The following is a 23,531-nucleotide window of genomic DNA, read 5'->3' as shown; positions in this document are numbered from 1 at the left end:
CTTTGAGTCATGTGACTTGGTGCTAACTGTTATCATGCTAATGTTTGCACTCATGCTAAATGTTAACAGTTTAACATAAGCCAGCTGTGTAGCTCATTTTGTAAAGTTACACCTAAATCTCTCGGATTCAGATAGTTGGCACCATCTTCAAAGTACGGCGACTTCAGACGACCACCGGTCAGAAGTCCAGGGAACAGATACCAGGCCCGTCAAAATATCCGCGGGAATTTTCTATTTATACGGTAATAGGCAGCATTAAGTTGTGTGGTCTCAGACGTGATCATTGATCTCAAGGCATTGTCACTCTCTGGCACTATCTGGCGGTACTTCTTATAATACCACACAAAGACTTAGCTGTAAATGATTGCTTTATTTCTCAAAGCAACGTCATGTGAAAAAAATCTAAGAAGGGTAAAAAGACGGTGAGAAAACAAAGTAAAATATGCAGTGTCTGTCTGCAGACTGAGAATAACTTCATGTGTTGTCACACTCCACTCTGCAGCACCCTCTTGTGGCGACAATGACAGCGACAACATGTCAGCCCTATCTGTCTGGTCTCATCATGCCCGGCCTGACTGGCATCATCATGGGCCGGGGGTGACGCATCAAGTGAGGCGGCCCCGGCATCATCTGCATGGGCCCTCCCATTGGCGGACGCATTCCTGTTGAACAGCACAAGGTCGACATCAATGATGTCGTCGCGTCGTATTGAACGCAGGGTCTCTCGTGGGAGAAGAACTGAACTTACCGGGGCCGCCGGGCATCATTCCATGAGGCGGGGGTCCCATCATGGGCATCATAGGAGGGCCGGCCATGGGCGGAGTTGGCAGCATGCCTGGTCGTGGAGGACCACCTGTGTTGAGGACATTGGTGGCTACATTTACACCCACATTTCAACCAATCTACACATGCTGCACATGTACCACAGAGAAATAGAATAGAATGGTCTTTATTGTCATTATATTTGCATATAACGAGATTAAAAACTACAACTTAAGTAGTAGTGGAAACAAATATGGAATAAAAATAAATCACATAAGTAATAAAGATAAAAAATAAGACTTGAAAAAAACTTCAAGTATTCTCTGCTATAATTCCAACAAACATGTTGCACACTTTAAAAAGGTCCTTTATAATGCACAGGCACCGTAAATCTCTACTTCTTTCTTTATAAAATGTTGAAGCGTGTTTATGGGGCCTTAATGCAAACAGTTTAATTGAACAAAACAAAGCATTCACTAAAAGATGTGTTGCGGTTTGTGCTATGGCGCCATCTTTTGGATGAGTTGTCACACTGCAGCTGCAGAAATGCTTTGATTGATTGATTGATTGATTGATTGATTGGGACTTGTATCAGTAGATTGGACAGTACAGTACATATTCCGAACAATTGACCACTAAATGGTAACACCCCAATAAGTTTTTCAACTTGTTTAAGTCGGGGTCCACTTTAATAAATTCACTCGCATGTCTAGAGCAGGCCTGGACAATTATTTTGACTGTGGAGGCCAAATTTAAAGAAAAAAAGTGTGTCTGGTGACCGGTATATCTGATATATTTAGGAACACTAATACAAAACCTCACAATAATGTCTGATTGAATTCTCTGGGGGGAGGGAAGTCTGGGCTTCCCTGCTTAGGCTGCTGCCCCCGCAACCCGATTTCGGATAAGCGGAAGATGATGGATGGATGGATGGATGAATGCTAAAAACCTTATGACAGACCGCCTTAAAAAACGGAATTAAATTTAATTTTTTTTTACTGCAGTAGACACCCAGAATGTACAAACCCGTTTCTATATAAGTTGGGAAATTGTGTTAGATGTAAAGATAAACGGAATACAATGATTTGCGTATCGTTTTCAACCCATATTCAATTGAATGCACTACAAAGACAAGATATTTGATGTTCAAACTCATAAACTTTTTTTTTTTTTTTGCAAAAAATTATTCTTAGAATTTCATGGCTGCAACACATGCCAAAGTAGCTGGGAAAGGGCATGTTCACCACTGTGTTACATCACCTTTTCTTTTAACAACACTCAATAAACGTTTGGGAACTGAGGAGACACATTTTTGAAGCTTTTCAGGTGGAATTATTTCCCATTCTTGCTTGATGTACATCTTAAGTTGTTAAACAGTCTGTGGTCTCTGTTGTTGATTTTTGGCTTCAAAATGTTCAGTGGGAGACAGGTCTGGACTACAGGCAGGCCAGTGTAGTACCCGGACTCTTTTACTATGAAGCCACACTGTTATAACACGTGGTGTGGCATTGTCTTGCTGAAATAAGCAGGGGAGTCCATGATAACGTTACTTGAATGGCAATATATGTTGCTCCAAAACTTGTGTGTACCTTTCAGCATTAATGTTGCCGTCGCAGATGTGTAAGTTACCCATGCCTTGGGCAGTAATTCACCCCCATACGATCACAGATGCTGCCTTTTTAACTTTGCGCCTATAACAATCCGGATGGTTCTTTTCCTCTTTGTTCTTGAGGACACATGTCCATAGTTTCCAAAAACAATTTGAAATGTGGACTCGTCAGACCACAGAATGCTTTTCCACTTTGCATCAGTCCTCTTAGATGATCTCGGGCCCAGAGAAGCCGGCGGCGTTTCTGGATGTTGTTGATAAATGGCTTTTGCTTTGCATAGTAGAGCTTTAACTTGCACTTACAGATGTAGCGACAAACTCTATTTAGTGACAGTGGTTTTCTGAAGTCTTCCTGAGTCCATGTGGTGATATCCTTTAGAGATTGATGTTGGATTTTGATACAGTGCCGTCTGAGAGATCGAAGGTCACGGTCATTCAATGTTGGTTTCCAGCCATGCCGCTTACGTGGAGTAATTTCTCCAGATTCTCTGAACCGTTTGATGATATTATGGACCGTAGATGTTGACATCCCTAAATTTCTTGCAATTGCACTTTGAGAAACGTTTTTCTTAAACTGTTTGACTATTTGCTCATGCAGTTGTAGACAAAGGGGTGCACATTTTTTGGGAAGCGGTTTTGTGGGATGTTCCAAATAAGTGTTTTCGATGAGCATTCCTCAACTTTATCAGTATTTAGTGCCACCTTTCCCAACTTCTTTGTCATGTGTTGCTGGCAACAAATTCTAAAGTTAATGATTGTTTGCAAAAAAAGAAATATTTACCAGTTTGAACATCAAATATCTTGTCTTTGTAGCATATTCAACTGAATATGGGTTGAAAATGATTTGCAAATCATTGAGGTGGCGACTTGTCCAGGGTGTACCCCGCCTTCCGCCCGATTGTAGCGACTTGTCCAGGGTGTACCCTGCCTTCCGCCCGATTGTAGCTGAGATAGGCGCCAGCGCCCCCCGCGACCCCAAAAGGGAATAAGCGGTAGAAAATGGATGGATGGATGTATTCCATTTATATTTACATCTAATACAACTTCCCAACTCATATGGAAACGGGGTTTGTACATGAAAATAAAGAATGTGGGATTTACAATAATAACTATGAACGATAAAACACTGGATATTGACAACATGTAAATGTCACACCCCCTCTCCATCCACATATTTTACAATCAAGCGAAAAGCCACAAAAATGCAACAAACAGTGAAATAAGAACGCAAAGGGTAAAAAAAAAAAACACCTACAATCTGATATATCACTAAGCTTTAGAACTTTGTTGTACAAATTTTCTACCACGTTTGTTCCTGACACCCACATTTCAGCCTGGCCGCTCTGTGGAAACGCTCCCCTCCCACACTGCTTGGTGCCTCGTCTGAGCTGCTGTGACTTACATTACTATAGTAACTAATTAGATAACAATAGTAACTAGTATATCATGCAAAAGCGCAGATTCCAACCATTGAAATACTTGGTATAGTTCAAGACTTAGTCATTAGAAAACACCAGTGCACATCATAATAGCAGCTACACTTTCCATCTTAAACATCCTAAAAAAAATTGTGAGAACGTCCCGCGGGCCGATTGAAAAGCTTAACAGGCCGCATGTGGACCCCGGGACTTAATTTTCCCAGGTCTGGTCTAGAGCCTGTGTGTCAAAGTCAAGGCCCCAGGGATGATATATGATTAGTGTTAGAATCAGCCCGCAGGCCACAGCCGCCTGCTGCTGTTATGCACGCACCAATACTCCATCTGTGTTGGCTTGGGGTGTAACGGTACGTGTATTTGTATTGAACCGTTTCGGTACGGAGGTTCCGGTTCGGAGGAGTACCGAACGAGTTCCACACGAACATATGAAGTACAGTTGTGTTTAAAATTATTCAACCCCCACACAATTTTGGTGTTTTAGCAAGTTGGACATTCACTCCGTATTTTGTTTATAGTCATATCAAATAAAGATGTGTCAAATAGACAAATGCAACTTAAATTGTAACACTGTATTTTACAAAATACCAAAAAAGGACATTTTTCTTAAAATCTCATTGACAAAATTATTCAACCCCCTAGTTACATGCATCTTTAGTACTTAGTAGAACACCCTTTGGCAGTAATTACATCCTTCAAACGTGATACATAACCGGACACAAGCTTCTTGCAACGATCTACAGGTTTTTTAGCCCATTCCTCTTGGGCAAAGGCCTCCAGTTCATTCATATTCTTGGGCTTGCGTGCTGCAACTGCCTTCTTCAAGTCCTACCACAGGTTTTCTATAGGATTTAGGTCTGGCGACTGTGAAAGCCACTCCAGAGTCTTCCAGCCCTTCTTCTGCAACCACTCTGATCTTGATTTGGAGGTATACTTGGGATTGTTGTCCTGTTGGAAGGTCCAACGTCTCCCAAACCTCAGCTTCGTCACTGACTCCGTGACATTTGCAGCTAATATATTCTGGTAGGAAATATAATTCATAATGCCTTGAACGCGCTGAAGATTCCCGGTACCTGAGGCAGAGAAACAGCCCCAGAGCACGATTGACCCCCCACCATGCTTAACAGTAGGCAAGGTGTTCTTCTCTTTGTAAGCTTCATTTTTTCTCCTCCAGACATAACGTTGATTCATAGGCCCAAAGAGTTCCACTTTTGTCTCATCACTCCATAGAACAGTTTCCCAAAATCTTTGGGGTTTGTCCAGATGATTTTTGGCATACTGGAGTCTATTTTGCTTGTGCCTGGTAGTCAGAAGTGGGGTGCGCCTGGGAGTTCTGGCATGTAGGCCTTCATCTCGTAGTGCGCGGCATATTGTCTGGGACGAAACCTGCGTTCCCCCCTCTGCAATGTCCTGTTGTAGTTCCTCAGCTGTTACCCTGGAGTTTTTCACCACTGTACGCTTAAAATACCGGACAGCAGTGCACACAGCATCCTCTTTCTACCACGCCCAGGTAGTGTTTCCACTGTGCCATTAGCTTTAAACTTGCGAATTATGCTCCCAACTGTGTCTCTTGGAATGTGTAATGTCGTTGCTATTTTCTTATATCCATATCCTTTGTTATGAAGAGAAATTACCTACTCTCTTGACTTCTTTGACCACTCCCTGGATTTCCCCATGTTGCAAATACACCATTGACCATCTACAAGAATCTGAGCATCACAGTCTTTTTCAATCAGTTTAATTGTTGCTCGTTATGGTTCTAATCACATCTACAGGTGTTTTCAACACCTGATTGAAAAGACCTTATTCAAATTCTGTTCTTAAGAGTTATGATCTTCAAGGGGTTGAATAATTTTGTCAATGAGATATTAAGAGAAATGACACTGTTTGGTATGTTACAAAATATAATGTTGTAATTCAAATTGCATTTGTCTATTTAATGAATCTTTATTTGATATGACTGTAAACAAAATACGGAATAAATGTCTTACTTGCTAAAACACCAAAATCATGTGGGGGTTGAATAATTTTGATCACAACTGTAGCCTTCTATGGTAAAGTCTTAACAAGCTGCTCCGTTCTGCTTCTGTCTCTTGTCTGTACACAGCACCCTGCATTGTCCCTCCCACACAACCATCTGATTGGTTACAACCGTAGCGGTAACAAACCAATCAGCAGTGCGTTTTCAGAGCGCATGTCGTCAGCGCTTTAGCGTCGAGCAGATAGGTCTTTAGCAGGGGAGCAGCGGACTCTCCCCAAATTATACTAAACACTTCCAAGTCAACTACTTTCTAAACATCACTATGAGCCCGTTGACCTTCTAGAAACAAACTGCAGCTCAGCTCACTCGCAGTCCTGGTTTGAGGTGAAGGCTAGTTAGCTTTTAGCGGAACGTTAGCTCATTATGCGGTGTGTGCGTGTTACGGACAGTGCTGATTGAGGTGTGTTGAAGCAGCAAAAAATAACATTATATTAAATGAAGAGTTTCTGTCTCTGATAATGTGTATATAATAATGTAAGTGCATCATAAAGCCTACATGAACTCCATGGTGGTCAAGGATGACTAGTCTATCCTATTGCTTTTGTACTATTTTTTCAGCTTTAGTTACATTAATCATTAGTAATCTTGCAGCCTAGTTTTGAATAGCAGGGTCCCTGCTATCACATGTTGATACAAATATAACATTTACATAATAAAAATCAACTACAGGCTTCCCCAAAGCTGAAATAAATTAAGCATGATGAGTTGACTTGAAACTGTTTAATGTTGCATTTTTTATATGTAGAAGAAAAGTTGTGTCATTTTATTTCATCTAAGCAACAACTTAAGGCAGTTTACTGTGGATTAACGTGGGCAGAATTAATATAGTGTTCCCAATGTTAAAAGGATCAAGCCTTTGTTTACAAATTTAGGAAATAAATAACCAAAAAATGTATATTTTGTTGTTTTCTTACTGTACCGAAAATGAACCGCACCGTGACCTCTAAACCGAGGTACGTACCGAACCGAAATTTTTGTGTACCGTTACACCCCTAGTGTTGGCGCTAGGCATTTTCAAAAAGGGGTCCCAGGGACCCCATCAAGTAATAAAAATGAGGTCCCTCAGTACATTTTTGGGGTTCCACTTTTTTGTTGTTGTTTAGAAAACAAATGACAAATGTATGCATTCTCCTGTTATATCGCACATTCTATATCGTGTTTTGGAAAAAGGTTGTTTAAACATTACTTAATTCCATCCATCTTCTTCCGCTTATCAGAGGTAGGGTCACGGGGGCAGCAGCCTAAGCAGGGAAGCCCAAACTTTCCTCTCCCCAGCTCCTACCAGGAGATCCCGAGGCGTTCCCAGGTCAGCCGGGGGACACAGTCTTCCCAACGTGTCCTGGGTCTTCCCCGTGACCTCCTGCCGGTCGGACGTGCCCCTAACACCTCAGGGAGGTGTTCAAGTGGCATCCTGACCAGATGCCCAAACCACCTCATCTGGCTCCTCTCCATGTGGAGGAGTAGCGGCTTTACTTTGAGCTTCTCACCTTATTTCTAAGGGAGAGAGAGCCCCGCCACCCAGCGGAAGAAACTCATTTGGGCCGCTTGTTCCCGTGATCTTGTCCTTTCGGTCATACCCAAAAGCTCATGACCATAGGTGAGGATGGGAACGTAGATCGACCGGTAAATTGAGAGCTTTACCTTCCGGCTCAGCTCCTTCACCACAACAGATCGATACAGCGTTCGCATTACTGAAGACGCCGCACCTATCCGCCTGTCGATCTCACGATCCACTCTTCCCTCACTCCTGAACAAGACTCCGAGGTACTTGAACTCCTCCAACTCGGAGATGGCACTCCACCCTTTTACGGGCGAGAACCATGGACTCGGAGTTAATTTGTTTTTTATGAATTACTTAGTTCATTAAAAAAAAACAATAAGAAAGAAAACAAATGTTTATGCATATGTAAATGTATTCAGTTATAATCATTCATTCATGTTCTATTGATAACCTCACAAACAACTTAAACGACGCCCTGCGCGAGACCATTGATAACATAGCACCGCTAAAGTTAAAAAAGGCTCCAAAAAAGCGCACCCCGTGGTTTACAGAAGAAACTAGAGCTCAGAAATTATTATGTAGAAAGCTGGAACGCAAATGGCGCACGACTAAACTTGAGGTGCACCATCAAGCATGGAGTGATGGTTTAATAACTTATAAACGCATGCTTAACTTAGCTAAAGCTAAATATTACTCAAATCTCATCCACCGTAATAAAAACGATCCTACATTTTTGTTTAGTACGGTAGCATCGCTAACCCAACAAGGGACTCCTTTCAGTAGCTCCACCCACTCAGCTGATGACTTTATGCAATTCTTTAGTAAGAAAATTGAAGTCATTAGAAAGGAGATTAAAGACAATGCGTCCCAGCTACAACTGGGTTCTATTAACACTGACACGATTGTATATACGGCGGATACTGCCCTCCAAAATAGTTTCTCTTGTTTTGAGGAAATAACAGAGGAATTGTTACAACGTGTAAATGGAATAAAACAAACAACATGTTTACTTGACCCACTTTCTGGGAAACTGATCAAGGAGCTCTTTGTATTATTAGGTCCATCAGTGCTAAATATTATAAACTTATCACTTTCCTCGGGCACTGTTCCCCTAGCATTCAAAAAAGCGGTTATTCATCCTCTTCTTAAAAGACCTATTATTAGGTCCATCAGTGCTAAATATTATAAACTTATCACTTTCCTCGGGCACTGTTCCCCTAGCATTCAAAAAAGCGGTTATTCATCCTCTTCTTAAAAGACCTCACCTCGATCCTGACCTCATGGTAAACTACCGACCGGTGTCTCACCTTCCCTTTATTTCAAAAATCCTCGAAAAAATTGTTGCGGAGCAGTTAAATGAACACTTAGCGTCTAACAATCTATGTGAAACCTTTCAATCCGGTTTCAGGGCAAATCACTCCACGGAGACAGCCCTCGCAAAAATGACTAATGATCTATTGCTAACGATGGATTCTGATGAGTCATCTATGTTGCTGCTCCTCAATCTTAGCGCTGCTTTCGATACCGTCGATCATAATATTTTATTAGAACGTATCAAAACACGAATTGGTATGTCAGACTTAGCCCTATCTTGGTTTAACTCTTATCTTACTGATAGGATGCAGTGCGTCTCCCATAACAATGTGACCTCGGTCTACGTTAAGGTAACGTGTGGAGTTCCCCAGGGTTCGGTCCTTGGCCCTGCACTCTTCAGCATCTACATGCTGCCGCTAGGTGACATCATACGCAAATACGGTATTAGCTTTCACTGTTATGCTGATGACACCCAACTCTACATGCCCCTAAAGCTAACCAACACGCCGGATTGTAGTCAGCTGGAGGCGTGTCTTAATGAAATTAAACAATGGATGTCCGCTAACTTTTTGCAACTCAACGCCAAAAAAACGGAAATGCTGATTATCGGTCCTGCTAGACACCGACCTCTATTTAATGATACAACTCTAATATTTGACAACCAAACAATTAAACAAGGCGACACGGTAAAGAATCTGGGTGTTATCTTTGACCCAACTCTCTCCTTTGAGTCACACATTAAAAGCGTTACTAAAACGGCCTTCTTTCATCTCCGTAATATCGCTAAAATTCCCTCCATTCTGTCCACTAAAGACGCTGAGATCATTATCCATGCGTTTGTTACGTCTCGTCTCGATTACTGTAACGTATTATTTTCGGGTCTCCCCATGTCTAGCATTAAAAGATTACAGTTGGTACAAAACGCGGCTGCTAGACTTTTGACAAGAACAAGAAAGTTTGATCACATTACGCCTGTACTGGCTCACCTGCACTGGCTTCCTGTGCACTTAAGATGTGACTTTAAGGTTTTACTACTTACGTATAAAATACTACACGGTCTAGCTCCATCCTATCTTGCCGATTGTATTGTACTATATGTCCCCGCAAGAAATCTGCGTTCAAAGGACTCCGGCTTATTAGTGATTCCTAAAGCCCAAAAAAAGTCTGTGGGCTATAGAGCGTTTTCATTTCGGGCTCCAGTACTCTGGAATGCCCTCCCGGTAAAAGTTCGAGATGCCACCTCAGTAGAAGCATTTAAGTCTCACCTTAAAACTAATTTGTATACTCTAGCCTTTAAATAGACTCCCTTTTTAGACCAGTGGATCTGCCGTTTCTTTTCTTTTTCTCCTATGTCCCACTCTCCCTTGTGGAGGGGGTCCGGTACGATCCGGTGGCCATGTACTGCTCGCCTGTGTTTCGGCTGGGGACATCTCTGCGCTGCTGATCCGCCTCCGCTTGGGATGTTTTCCTGCTGGCTCCGCTGTGAACGGGACTCTCGCTGCTGTGTTGGATCCGCTTTGGACTGGACTCTTGCGACTGTGTTGGATCCATTATGGATTGAACTTTCACAGTATCATGTTAGACCCGCTCGACATCCATTGCTTTCCTCCTCTCCAAGGTTGTCATAGTCATCATTGTCACCGACGTCCCACTGGGTGTGAGTTTTCCTTGCCCTTATGTGGGCCTACCGAGGATGTCGTAGTGGTTTGTGCAGCCCTTTGAGACACTAGTGATTTAGGGCTATACAAGTAAACATTGATTGATTGATTGATGTTCTTCTTTCCTTATTGGATCTAAACTTTACCGCTGCCGGTAGTTTTTTTCTATATTTTTATTGTAATATTTTCATAATGTGTTCTATTTTTGGCCATAGTAAGACAAAGAAAACAATCTGAAGTTGTCTTTATTTTTTAGTTTTAATGCCATGATTTGAATAGTCCGTGTGCACAGATTTTCCTCCATGCGGCCCCTGAGCTAAAATGAGTTTAGGGCATTGAACCGGAAGTACAAATGGCATTCTAATTTATCAGTCGTCCGTAGTGTTTCTACTCGAAAGGAGTCTTCATTCATCACTTCAGGAGCATTTGTAAGTTTTACAATATAACTACAACAATTCTTACCTACTAATCATTCCATGTGTGATGTCGGTAGGATTGTTTTCATATTTGTATGTGCTATTAGAATATAATCAAGCTAGCATTGATGGCTAATATGTTACCACGTTTACAAGTGTCCATGTTAGTAATATCAATTTACAACGGCATTATTTGTGTATTGTTTCACTTTCACAAATTCCTCAGTAAATTCACCAGAACGTCACAGTGGAGTTAACGAGTCCGTTCAGCTGAATGGAGAGCGAGCTTCTGCGGCTAGTGGGTCCATGACCATGATTTGTGTTTTGTTTGATCAGCCGTTTTATTGCCCTGTTACATACACTGTTACAATTAAGGTATGTTAATTGCAGCTTTCCTTGGCATCATGAAATTAGAACCTTCCTTCTTCCTCATGGTCATGATACCACCTCTGACCCACGTCTATGCTAGATGAGCGCGCCACTTAATGGATACCAGCTGAAGAAGCTGGAAACATATTCTGGTGCTGTAATTATTTATGGCACGTCTTCTTTGACCAGGGTAGCTGGCATGTCTTAATCCGCCCACAGCTAAGCATGCATGGGCCCAGTCAGCTTGTCTTTGAATACATACATACTAGGGTTGTCCCCCTACAAAATGTATTTTGATACTTTTCTAAATAAAAAGGGACCACAAAAAATTGCATTATTGTCTTTATTTTAACAAAAAATCTTAGGGTACATGTAACATGTTTATTATTGTAATTTAGTCCTTAAATTAAATAGTGAACATACTAGACAACTTGTCTTTTAGTAGTAAGTAAACAAACAAAGCCTCCTAATTAGTCTTCTGACGTATGCAGTAACATATTGTGTCATTTATCTACCTATTATTTTGTCTACATTATGAGGGACAAACTGTAAAAATGTATTATTAATCTATTTGTTCATTTACTGTTAATATTTGCTTAATTTCTGTTTTACCATGTTCTATCTACACTTCTATTAAAATGTAATAATCAGTTATTCTTCTCTTCTTTGATACTTTACATTAGTTTTGGATGATACCACATATTTGGATATCGATCCGATACCAAGTGGTTACAGGATCATATATTGGTCATATTCAAAGCCTTTCTGTGTCCAGGGATGTATTTCCTGACTTTATAAACATAGAACGAATTTTTAAAAAATGAAAAAAGATTTTGTGGCGGAAAAAAATATCAATGTAATCATAGTTGTATCGACTAGATGCACTATTGTACTTGGTATCATTACCCATGGCATTTGTTTACACTGTGATGCGGTGAGCTATTCTATCTTCCTACGGTGTGCAGTGAAGCATGTTTAGCTATTCCACGTCTTCCAGTGACTTGTAAGAAACTTACTTTATTTGTCGCCATGGAGGCAAAGATTAGTGTTTTAGAAGTAGCCAAAACACTGCAGACTGCAGATGGGGGTAGCTGGCATGTCTTAAAGCGCCTCTTCCTGGGGGTGTTTCAGTGTTATAACTTCACCTTTATTCTTACTTTTTACACCAAAATGCATCCGTTCTCCCTTTTCAGTCTACACACTGTGTGTACTTGTAAGTACTCCGTGTGCGCGCACAGCTGAACATGCTCCACTGCTCGTACATACAGCAATGTCTCGACGTGACGACATGCCGTCATGCCGAGGAACCGGTACTTTTCAAACAGTATAGTACCGTTTTTGATTCATTAGTACCGCGATACTATACTAGTACCGGTATACCGTACAACCGTAATTCATACATGCATCCAATAAATGCCTTTCTTGCTGCATTTTACTAACAACAGCAGAAAATAGTGCAATACAGTCCAATAAAAAAGACCTACCTGGTGGGGGGGCACCAACAAATGGCGTGGGGGGGATTTTTCCCTGTTGAAAAGCAGCCGCTGTTGAGAACAAAAAAAAGTCATTATCACACATGAAATACTACAAAACAGGGGGGTAACGGTTAATCGATATCGATTTATATTCCTTAGATTTAACTCCATGGATCTGTGCTTGTCAAGTTTTCCTTCTGGACAATAGGTATCGATTGAAGATCATTTTGAAAAGGAAATCGATCGGACAGGTGTTTTATTATTTATGCTACGGCGCCATCTTTTGGACGAGTTGGCTCAGTGTAGGTGCTGAAGAGAAACATTAGACTTCCTCTGTAAACCAACATGGCTTGTGCATTTTTGCTTGTCCGACGTTATCACGGTATTTAACTATCATGTTGTCCTTATGTTCACTACTTTTGTTTTACCTCTCTTTTTGAAATAGAGACGTTTTGTACTTTTTATGCAGCAATTATGTACGGGTTGCGGCATGTCTTTATGATACGACATGTGTTTAAGACTAGCAGTTAGCACTTGAGTAGCTGTAACGTTGTGAATAGAACAGCTCATTAAGACGACAACTGGATCCCTTCTTTTATCGTTTCAGCGACACATGACATTCTAGACCAGTTTTTTTCAACCACTGTGCCGCGGTGTGCCGTGAGATACAGTCTGGTGTGCCGTGGGAGATTATCTAGTTTCACTTATATGAGGTAAAAACATTTTTTGCAAACCAGTAATTATAGTCTGCAAATGATGTGTTGTTGTTGAGTGGTCTGTGCTGTAAGACTGTCGAGAACAGCAGGAGGCAGTGTGGAGGTAAAAGGTATCTAATGCTTAAACCAAAAATAAACAAAAGATGAGTGCCCTTAAGAAAAGGCAATGAAAGTTAGGGAAGACTATGCGGAACAAAACTGAACTGGCTACAAAGTGAACAAAAACAGAATGCTGGACGACAGCAAATACTTACTGTGGAGCAAAGTCGGCATCCACAAAGTACATGACAATCAACAACGTCCCCACAAAGAAAGATAAAAACAGCTGAAATATTCTTGGTTGCTAAAACAAAGTAGATGTGGGAAATATTGGGAAATATCGCTCAAAGGAAGACATGAAACTGCTACAGGAAAACACCAAAAAAGACTAACTTTAATAAATATACTTTTGGGCAATTGACTTAGTTGTGATTTCCCTCTGTGCATGAAAGTTTAAAAGTAGCATATATGAATGCAGTATGAAGAAGAATGTTTTAATGTATACACATATAATCATCATACTGTTGTGATTATATGGATCAAGTGTTCATCCAAGGCCAAGGCAAAATATCGTAATATACATCGTATATCGCGATATGGCCTAAAAATATTGCAATATTAAAAAAAGGCAATATCGCCCAGCCCTACAACAAACCAAACAGTACGTAACGCTTTGATTGATTGATTGATACTTTTATTAGTAGATTGCACAGTACAGTACATATTCCGTACAATTGACCACTAAATGGTAACACCCGAATAAGTTTTTCAACTTGTTTAAGTCGGGGTCCACGTTAATCAATTCATGGTCTATAAATGTTGAATGTGGGAAACAGCAGCAAGACAATCACTTCATACAAAGACCATTAAATATAATTAAAGTATATCTGACACCAGAAATGCAGAGTAAGGATAATTCCAACCCGAATTTTGGAAGATGTTTTTATGCGCTACATTCTGTCTCGATCTGAATTAAATATTGATCCAAACGTGTGTGATCGGATAAAAATATTGCAAATGCCGTGTTTACATGAAGGACCGAATCGTTAAAACTAAACTCTGCACAGTAAACTACAGTGCAACTATTCTTAAAATACTTACTTGTTTTATCGATCAGGCTCTGGGCTTGCTCCTCCATCCACTTCTGGTAGTAATCTTTAACATTTTCTTTGTGTTTTCTGCCACTGCAGTGGGTCTTCCTCACCGAAGGCTAAATAGTTAAGTGCAAGAACAAGGAGACAAGTCATATTTTCCTCAACTGAAGGATATTACAAAAAACGTGAGGAGCCAGGGTCATTTGGACTGCTGAAGAGAGCTTACCGAGTCATGTGTAAGGTAGGTGTCACAGTAGTCGCAGTAAAACCTGTGGATGGAGCAAAAAATGCAGTAATGATTAACATGATTAAATCTGTGTTGTATATAGCAGTGGTCCCCAACCTTTTTGGCACCACGGACCAGTTTAATGTCAGCATTATTTCCACTTGTGCCAGATAAATACAGCACAAATAAGTGCATAAAAAAATACAACTTACTATAATGCTGACTTAGTGGGAGCCCTCGGCTTGTTTCTTTTCAATGACATGCAGATAGATGGAAATAAGCCTTTGGCTACAATCTGTTACATTTATATATTATATGATGTGCATTGTATCATGTCACAAAGTTATAGCAAATCTAAAAAATGGCAACTTCCTATCCGGAGTTTTATTGTACATTTACGCTTTAAATTATTTTTGACCTATTGTGGTATGACTGCCGTTGTTCTGCTGTATTGTCTTGTTGTAATTGTGACTTTTGTTTGTGCCGCCCTCTTTGACAGGTCGCTCTTGAAAAATACATTTTAACCTCAGTGAGTCGTTACCTGGTTAAATAAAGGAAATTGATAGACTGATCTATAAACAAGCTTATTGGTGTGTCTAGTGCATTGAGATACAGTCTGGTGTGCCGTGGGAGATTATCTAATTTCACTCATTTGAGGTAAAAATATTTTTTGCAAACCAGTAATTATAGTCTGTATATGATGTGTTGTTGTTTAGTGTCGGTGCTGTCTAGAACTCGACAGAGTAACCGTGTAATACTCTTCCATATCAGGTGGCAGCAGGTAGCTAATTGCTTTGTAGATGTCGGAAACAGCGGGAGGCAGGGTGCAGGTAAAAAGGTGTCTAATTCTTAAACCAAAAAAAACAAAAGGTAAGTGTCACTAAGAAAAGGCATTGAAGCTTAGGGAAGGCTTTGCAGAACGAAACTAAAACTGAACTGGTTACAAAGTAAAAACAGAATGCTGGACGACAGAAAATACTTATTGTGGAGCAAAGACGGCCTCCACGGAGTACATCGGAACATGACATGACAATCAACAATGTCCCCACAAAGGATAAAAACAACTGAAATATTCTTGATTGCTAAAACAAAGTAGATGCGGGAAATATCGCTCAAAACATGAAACTGCAACAGGAAAATACCAAAAAAAGAGAAAAAGCCACCAAAACAGGAGTGCAAGACAAGAACTAAAACACTAAACTAGGGCTGGGCGATATATCGATATAATGCGGGTTTGTCTCTGTGCGATATAGAAAATTACTATATCGTGATATTGGAGTATACGTTCTCACGCAGTTGCTTTTGGCTGCAGGCATTACACTACATGCTCTTCTCACTCTTTCCTGTCTCTCCTTCTCACAGACAGCAAGCGCACCTTCTTACATACGTCACATACGTATACACCCTCACGGAGCAGAGAGGTAGCAGCATGGGTAACGTTAGCGGTAATCCTAGCGGAGCCGTGCGAGTGGTAATACAAGAGAGAGAGAAGGTGCGAATCTGGTAACAAATAAGGAATAATTAATTCCCAAGAAAAACAGCAGGGGGTCCATCGTCTGGCGGTGGTTTGGCTTCAAGCGGGAATGTGTCGAACAGATAACTGTAATTTGTCAAGTCTGGGACAAAAGTGTTGCTACAAAAAGTAGCATTACTGCTAATATTTAGCATAATTTCAAAAGTCACTTGCTAGAGAATGAAGAGTGCTTACTCCGCATTTCAACATTTCCATTCGGTGCCACACGCCCACACCATTAAAATGACGAGGCAACACCGTATGAAAAAAATAGTCAACATTATGCAGCTCATTTTTATTTGACACTTATTGGAATATCGTGTGTGACATCATGCACTAAAGTGCACTTTATTGGTTTCAAACTATTGTAGTGGCGTTCTGTACAAAAAGTGCACTTTAATTTAGTGTTGTTTTGATATGTCATCTTAGTGACATCATACAAAAAAGTGCACGAATAGCTTGCTTTGAAATGTCTCTGACAATCTTGCACTTTCTGTTTTGAAATTACATGAATGTTTGTGCCGCTGCTTAATAACTGTTTAATAAATACACTTTTGCTAAATTGACCAAGTTGTGATTTCCCTCTCTGCATGAAAGTTTAAAGAGAGCATATGTTAATGCAGTATGAACAAGATTTTTTTAATGTAGCTACATAATTAGGGCTGCAACAACTAATTGATTAAATCGATTAAAATCGATTATAAAAGTAGATGGCGATAAACTTAGTCATCGGTTCGTTGGATGTATGCAATGCGCATGCGCTGAGGTTCTTTTTTTTTTTTCCCTAAACCTTTATTTATAAACTGCAACATTTACAAACAGATGAAAAACAATAAACAAAATAAGTACAAAAACAGTACAAAACATGGCCAGGGCGGCACAGAGGCTACGTCTCATGAGGTGGCAGTAAGCCAGCCAATGATGTGTCACGTGCAGCTCACGTGCAGCTCACGTGACCACGCCGTTTCCTTTGCTGGAAACATTCGACAAATGGCGGAGGGAAACAGTACGGAAAGTTCAGCGGAGAAACATCTCGAGGTTATTGCTTCAATGGAGAAATGTGTACAACTTATGTCGTCAAAAGTGTCGGAACACTTTACTTTAAAGAATTCAAAGAAGACATTCCTGCAAAACGTGCCGCATGGACGTCGCGTGGCACGGAAGGAAAACATTGCTTCGGCAGCACCTGAAGACGAGCCATGGATGAAGGGAAGAACTCACGGTACGTAACTTTTTTAAGTCCATAGTCCGAGTATATTGATCCGTTGTATCCGTCTTTGTGTGTTTTTAATCTTTTGTTAACGAGGAGATTTTTTTTAACGAAGCGCAGCGCAGCAGCAACTGTTGTGTATTAACTTTCAGAGTGTTAGGAACGTTTTGGAGAGTGTGACGTCTTCATTTTCTGTGTTGTTATAAGTCGCAACAGGTATTCATAAGTTCAGCTTTTTTGTGAGTAACGTTAACGGTGTATCATTGTTGCAACGCGGAGCTAATAATGTGTCTTCGGCACATTTGACTCCGTTTTGAGACAGAAAATGCACGTATAAATGTAACGGACAGAAATATCTCAGGTTGGTTTCATAATGGTTCAATGTAGATAGATAGTACTTTATTGATTCCTTCAAGACTTCCTTCAGGAAAATTAAAAAGGAACTCTCCTGAAGTAGTAGCCGGTCCCAATAAAGCTATATAAATCTATTTAGACTTGAGTGACGCTTTAGTATAACTAAACGTTATGAAGGTGCTGGAATATTTCATGCTATTATTCAGAGGCAGCCTAAAATGAATTCTTTATTATTCAGAACAGAAATGTGTACTATATCTGATCCAGTTCTGATCTGATGAGTTACGTTTCTGTGTTGTTATTGGTGTATTCTGCAACTCCAATGTCCATTTATTTAATTTAGCTTTTTTTTTAATGTGGTGGCGTATTTTTCTTTTACGTCAGAAATTATCAATTAAATCAACTGGGTATGTATTAAGTTACATTTAAATGATGCTACTATGTACGTTCATAATGTGGTTTCTCTCATTTCATAAAGAAACAAGCCAGCATTAGCGATTTGGTACAAAGGAAGGTGTGCACACCACAGCAAGCGGCTGCATTGACTGATGCTATCCTGAATATGTTGCTAACTGACATGAGGCCACTATCAATGGTGGAGGATGAAGGTTTTAGACTAATGATTCACGTCCTCAACCCTGGTTACACTCTTCCCTTAAGGACCCATTTTACCAAGCTGATGGAGAGGAAGTACGAGCGGACATTCCATGCAGTGTAGACTAACATAAGAGCCACCCATAGCAAAATTGCTCTCACTACTGATGTGTGGACAAGTGTAGCCTACCTTGGCAATACATGCCACTACATTGGAGACGAATGGAACATGAAGTCAATCTGCCTTACAACCATGCCACTAGAGGAAAGACATTCAGCATCCAACATTGCGAAATGGTTGGAATCGGTAATAGCCAGGTTTGAAATTGCCCTATGCAAAATTATTGATATTGTGCATGACAATGGTGCACTTTATATAAAAAAAAAACATTTTTGTAACATTTGCCTTGTTTTATTTGGCAAGGACATGGTGCCAGTATGCTGTTTTTTTAAATAAAGTATTGGAAATGACAGAAATGTAGTTTGTCTCTTTTATCAGATTATTAATAGATTAATCAAAGTAATAATCAAAAGATTAATCAATTATCAAATTAATCGTTAGTTGCAGCCCTACATATAATCATCATACTGGTGTGATTATATGTATCAAGTGTTCATTCAAGGCTAAGGCAAAATATCCAGATATATATCATGTATCGCGATATGGCCTAAAAATAGATATATTGAAAAAAGGCTATATCGTAGGGCTGGGCAATATTGGCTTTTATTAATATCGCAATATTTTTACGCCATATTGCGTTATATGATATATATTACGATATTTTGCCTTGGCCTTGAATGAACACTTGATGCATATAATCACAGCAGTATGATGATTCTATGTGTCTACAAACATTCTTCTTTGTACTGCATTAATATATGCTACTTTTAAACTTTCATGCAGAGAGGGAAATCAAAACTAAGTCAATTGTCCAAAGGGGTATTTACTAAATACTCTTCATTCTCTCGCGGGTGAATTTTTAAATGAAAGAACAAATTAATAGTGTTGCTACCTTTTTGTAGTAACACTTCTGCTGCATACTTTGCATATTGCTGTTGTCTGCTGAATATCTTCACACTTGAAGCCAAACCACCGCCAGATGGACACCCTGCTTTTTATTTTGGGCATTTATTGTTCTTCCTCCATTTGTAATTAGTTTCACACCATCTCTCTCTTGTATTGTCGCGTTTCACACCATCTCTCTCTTGTATTGTCACAAGCTTTGCTCCGCTCGACATGCCTCAGCTAACGTTGGCCATGCTGCTACCTCTCTGGTCGGCGAGAGCGTATGAGGCTAGACTCGCGAGAGTATGTGACGTATGTAAGAAGGCAGGCTTGTTTTCCGTCTCTGTGAGAAGGTGACACATGAAGGAGTGAGAAACGCCAGTAATGTAATGCACGCAGCTAAAAGCAAGTGTGGGAGAAGATATAATCGAATATTACAATATAGTCATTTTCTATATCGCACAGAGACAAACCTGCAATATATTTTTTATATCAATATATCGTCCAGCTCTACCATATCGCCCAGGCCTACACTACACACAGAAAGACAGCAACAAACTCAAAATAAGTCAGGGTGTGATGTAACAGGTGATGACTATTTAAGTTGTGCGGACGCTTTCTTTCTTTGTGGGGAAATCGTTCATTGTCATGTCATGTACGGATGTACTTTGTGGACGCCGTCTCAGCTTCACACACACTGTAAGTCTTTGCTGTCATCCAGCATTTTGTGTTTTGTTTACTTTGCAGCCAGTTCAGTTTTAGTTTTGTTTGGCATAGCCTTTCCTAAACTTCAATGCCTTCTCTTTTTTGGTTCAAGCATAAGATACCTACCACCACGCTGCTTCCCGCTATCGTCTGCATATTTTGATCACAACACGACGTGTTCCCGACATCTACAAAGCAACTAGCTACCGGCTGCCACCTACTAATATGGAAGAGTATTACACGGTAACTCTGCCGAGCTCTAGACAGTACAGACACTCAACAACAGCACATTATTTACGGATTATAAATTATTTGTGTGCAAAAAAATATTTTTAACCCAATTACAAACCCCGTTTCCATATGAGTAGGGAAATTGTATTAGATGTATATATAAACTGAATACAATGATTTGCAAATCATTTTCAACCCATATTCATTTGAATATGCTACAAAGACAATATATTTGATGTTCAAACTAATAAACTTTTTTTTTTTTGTTGCAAATAATCATTAACTTTAGAATTTGATGCCAGCAACACGTGACAAAGAAGTTGGGAAAGGTGGCAATAAATACTAATAAAGGTGAGGAATGCTCATCAAACACCTATTTTTAACATCCCACAGGTGTGCAGGCTAATTGGGAACAGGTGGGTGCCATGATTGGGTATGAAAACAGCTTCCCAAAAAATGTGCACCCCGTTGTGAGCAAATAGTCAAACAGTTTAAGAACGTTTCTCAAAGTGCAATTGCAAGAAATTTAGGGATTTCAACATCTACGGTCCATAATATCAGCAAAAGGTTCAGAGAATCAGGAGAAATCACTCCACGTAAGCGGCATGGCCGGAAACCAACATTAAATGACCGTGACCTTCGATCCCTCAGACGGCACTGTATCAAAAACAGACTTCAATCTCCAAAGGATATCACCACATGGGCTCCGGAACACTTCAGAAAACCACTGTCACTAAATAAAGTTTGTTGCTACATCTGTAAGTGCTAGTTAAAGCTCTACTATGCAAAACGAAAGCCATTTATCAACAACATTCAGAAACGCTCCCAGCTTCTCTGGGCCCGAGATCATCTAAGATGGACTGATGCAAAGTGGAGAAGTGTTCTGTGGTCTCACGAGTCCACATTTGAAATTGTTTTTGGAAACTATGTACATTTGTGTCCTCGGGAACAAATTGTTATAGGCGCAAAGTTCAAAAGGCAGCATCTGTGATGGTATGGGGGTGTATTATATCACGTTAGACCCGCTCGACATCCATTGCTTTCGGTTCCCCTGGGTGTGAGTTTTCCTTGCCCTTATGTGGGTTCTACAGAGGATGTCATTGTGGTTTGTACAGCCCTTTGAGACACTAGTGATTTAGGGCTATATAAATAATCATTGATTGATTGATTGATATTAGTGGCCAAGGCATGGGTAACTTACACATCTTCGAAGGCACCACTAATACTGAAAGGTACATACAGGTTTTGAAGCAACATATATTGCCATTCAAGCAACGTTGTCATAGACGCCCCTGCTTATTTCAGCAAAACAATGCCACACCATGTGTTACAACAGCGTGGCTTCATAGTAAAAGAGTCCGGGTACTACACTGGCCTGCCTGTAGTTCAGACCTGTCTCCCGCTGAAAATTTTAAAGCCTAAAATACGACAACAGAGATCCCGGACTGTTGAACAACTTAAGCTGTACATCAAGCAAGAATGGGAAAGAATTCCACCTGAAAAGCTTCAAAAATGTGTCTCCTCAGTTCCCAAACGTTTATTGAGTGTTGTTAAAAGAAAAGGTGATGTAACACAGTGGTGAACATGTCCTTTCCCAACTACTTTGGCAAGTGTTGCAGCCATGAAATTTTAAGATAATTATTATTTTCAAAAACGAAATAAAGTTTATGAGTTTAAACATCAAATATCTTGTCTTTGTAGTGCATTCAATTATAAATGGGTTGAAAAGGAATTGCAAATCATTTTATTCCGTTAATATTTACATCCATTCAATTGTATATGGGTTGAAAAGGAATTGCAAATCATTTTATTCCGTTAATATTTACATCTAACACAATTTCCCAACTAAAATGGAAACGGGGTTTGTAAAGGAAATTACTTAATCTCACACTAGTGTGCCGCAGCACAGTGGTTGAAACACACTGCTCTCGTAAACCTTCCTTCCATGATGTATTCAATTATACGATGTGCACAAGCAATGCTATTTTGAATCCATGATGTAAAATAATAAAAGTGTGATGTCGCATAGATAATCTCACTAGGAGTTTTTAGTGAGCTTGCACTGACCGTTTAACGAATACTGGCTATTTTGAAACGAATTCATACATGTTATAATATTTCTTACACATGAATCTGTATGGATTTCAACTGTACATACGTTGATAAATTATCGCAAAGTCAGAAATAGCAGGCAGTGCAAATATTCTCATCCAGAAACTTCCACTCGCAGCGACTAGACTCCAGCAAATAGACGCAGCCGGAAATAAGCTACCGACGCTTCAAAACAAAACAGGTCCATTACTTTCATTATTTTCTAAAGTTATTAGAGAATAAAATCGATGAACGTTATTCCAATTGATTTCCATTCATTGCTTTACATATTTAACGTTACTAACAAAGAATAATCCCTTACTTACTTCGGCATGCTTGGGAAATGAGAGTCCGGTCAATGGCCGACTCGCGTGTTTCTGATATATGTTCCGAACCAGAAATGTGTCCCAGTCACAATTTGTTCCGGGTGGAAGCTGAGCAACAACGTCATGTTCTGACTAAAATATATATATATATATATATATATATATATAGAAATATATATAGAAATATATATATATATATATATATGTGTGTGTGTGTGTGTGTGTACATATATATATATATATATATATATATATATATATATATATATATATATGTGTGTGTGTGTGTGTGTGTACATATATATATAGGTCCTGCAGTCTTGGGTTCAATCCCAGGCTTGGGTCTTTCTGTGTGGAGTTTGCATGTTCTCCCCGTGAATGCGTGGGTTCTACTCCGGCTTCCTCCCACTTCCAAAGACATGCACCTGGGGATAGGTTGATTGGCAACACTAAATTGGCCCTAGTGTGTGAATGTTGTCTGTCTATCTGTGTTGGCCCTGCGATGAGATGGTGACTTGTCCAGGGTGTACGCCACCTTCCGCCCGATTGTAGCTGAGATAGGCGCCAGCGCCCCTTGCAACCCTAAAAGGGAATAAGCGGTAGGAAAATGGATGGATATCAATCCATTTCCTACCGCTTATTCCCTTTGGGGTATATATATGTACAGTCAAGAAAATAAGTATTTGAACACCCTGGTATTTTGCAAGTTCTCCCACTTAAAAAACATGAAGGGGTCTGACATTTTCACGGTAGGTGCATGTCCACTGTATGAGAGATAACCTAAAAAGAAAATTCCAGAAATCACAATCCATGATTTTTTAACAATTTATTCGTGTGATACAGCTGAA

General features: G+C 40.0%; 1 protein-coding gene across 1 annotated transcript; it reads right to left on the bottom strand.

Moving 5' to 3' along the window:
* Positions 1-350: 350 nt before the first annotated feature.
* snrpc (small nuclear ribonucleoprotein polypeptide C) lies at positions 351-22,801 on the bottom strand. The gene is made up of 6 exons (XM_061885598.1): positions 22,684-22,801; positions 14,654-14,696; positions 14,435-14,543; positions 12,588-12,647; positions 749-853; positions 351-662 (listed from the first exon to the last, which is right to left on the bottom strand). The coding sequence occupies exons 1-6, from the start codon at positions 22,689-22,691 to the stop codon at positions 544-546; spliced, it is 444 nt and encodes a 147-aa protein (XP_061741582.1). The 5' UTR covers positions 22,692-22,801; the 3' UTR covers positions 351-543.
* Positions 22,802-23,531: the final 730 nt, after the last annotated feature.

Source organism: Nerophis ophidion, linkage group LG02 (genome assembly GCF_033978795.1).
Source record: "Nerophis ophidion isolate RoL-2023_Sa linkage group LG02, RoL_Noph_v1.0, whole genome shotgun sequence".
NCBI lineage: Eukaryota > Metazoa > Chordata > Actinopteri > Syngnathiformes > Syngnathidae > Nerophis > Nerophis ophidion.
The sequence above is the reverse complement of the archived record's forward strand: the minus strand, read 5'-3'. Positions and strand labels throughout refer to the sequence as shown.

What these genes read in the sequence shown, in the direction of transcription:
- snrpc (XM_061885598.1), bottom strand. An exon ending in GAGCCTGATCGATAAAACAA is followed by an intron (nt 12,648 to 14,434) that starts GTAAGTATTTTA and finishes TGTTCTCAACAG; the next exon opens with CGGCTGCTTTTCAACAGGGA. An exon ending in TGTTGGTGCCCCCCCACCAG is followed by an intron (nt 854 to 12,587) that starts GTAGGTCTTTTT and finishes TCCTCAACACAG; the next exon opens with GTGGTCCTCCACGACCAGGC.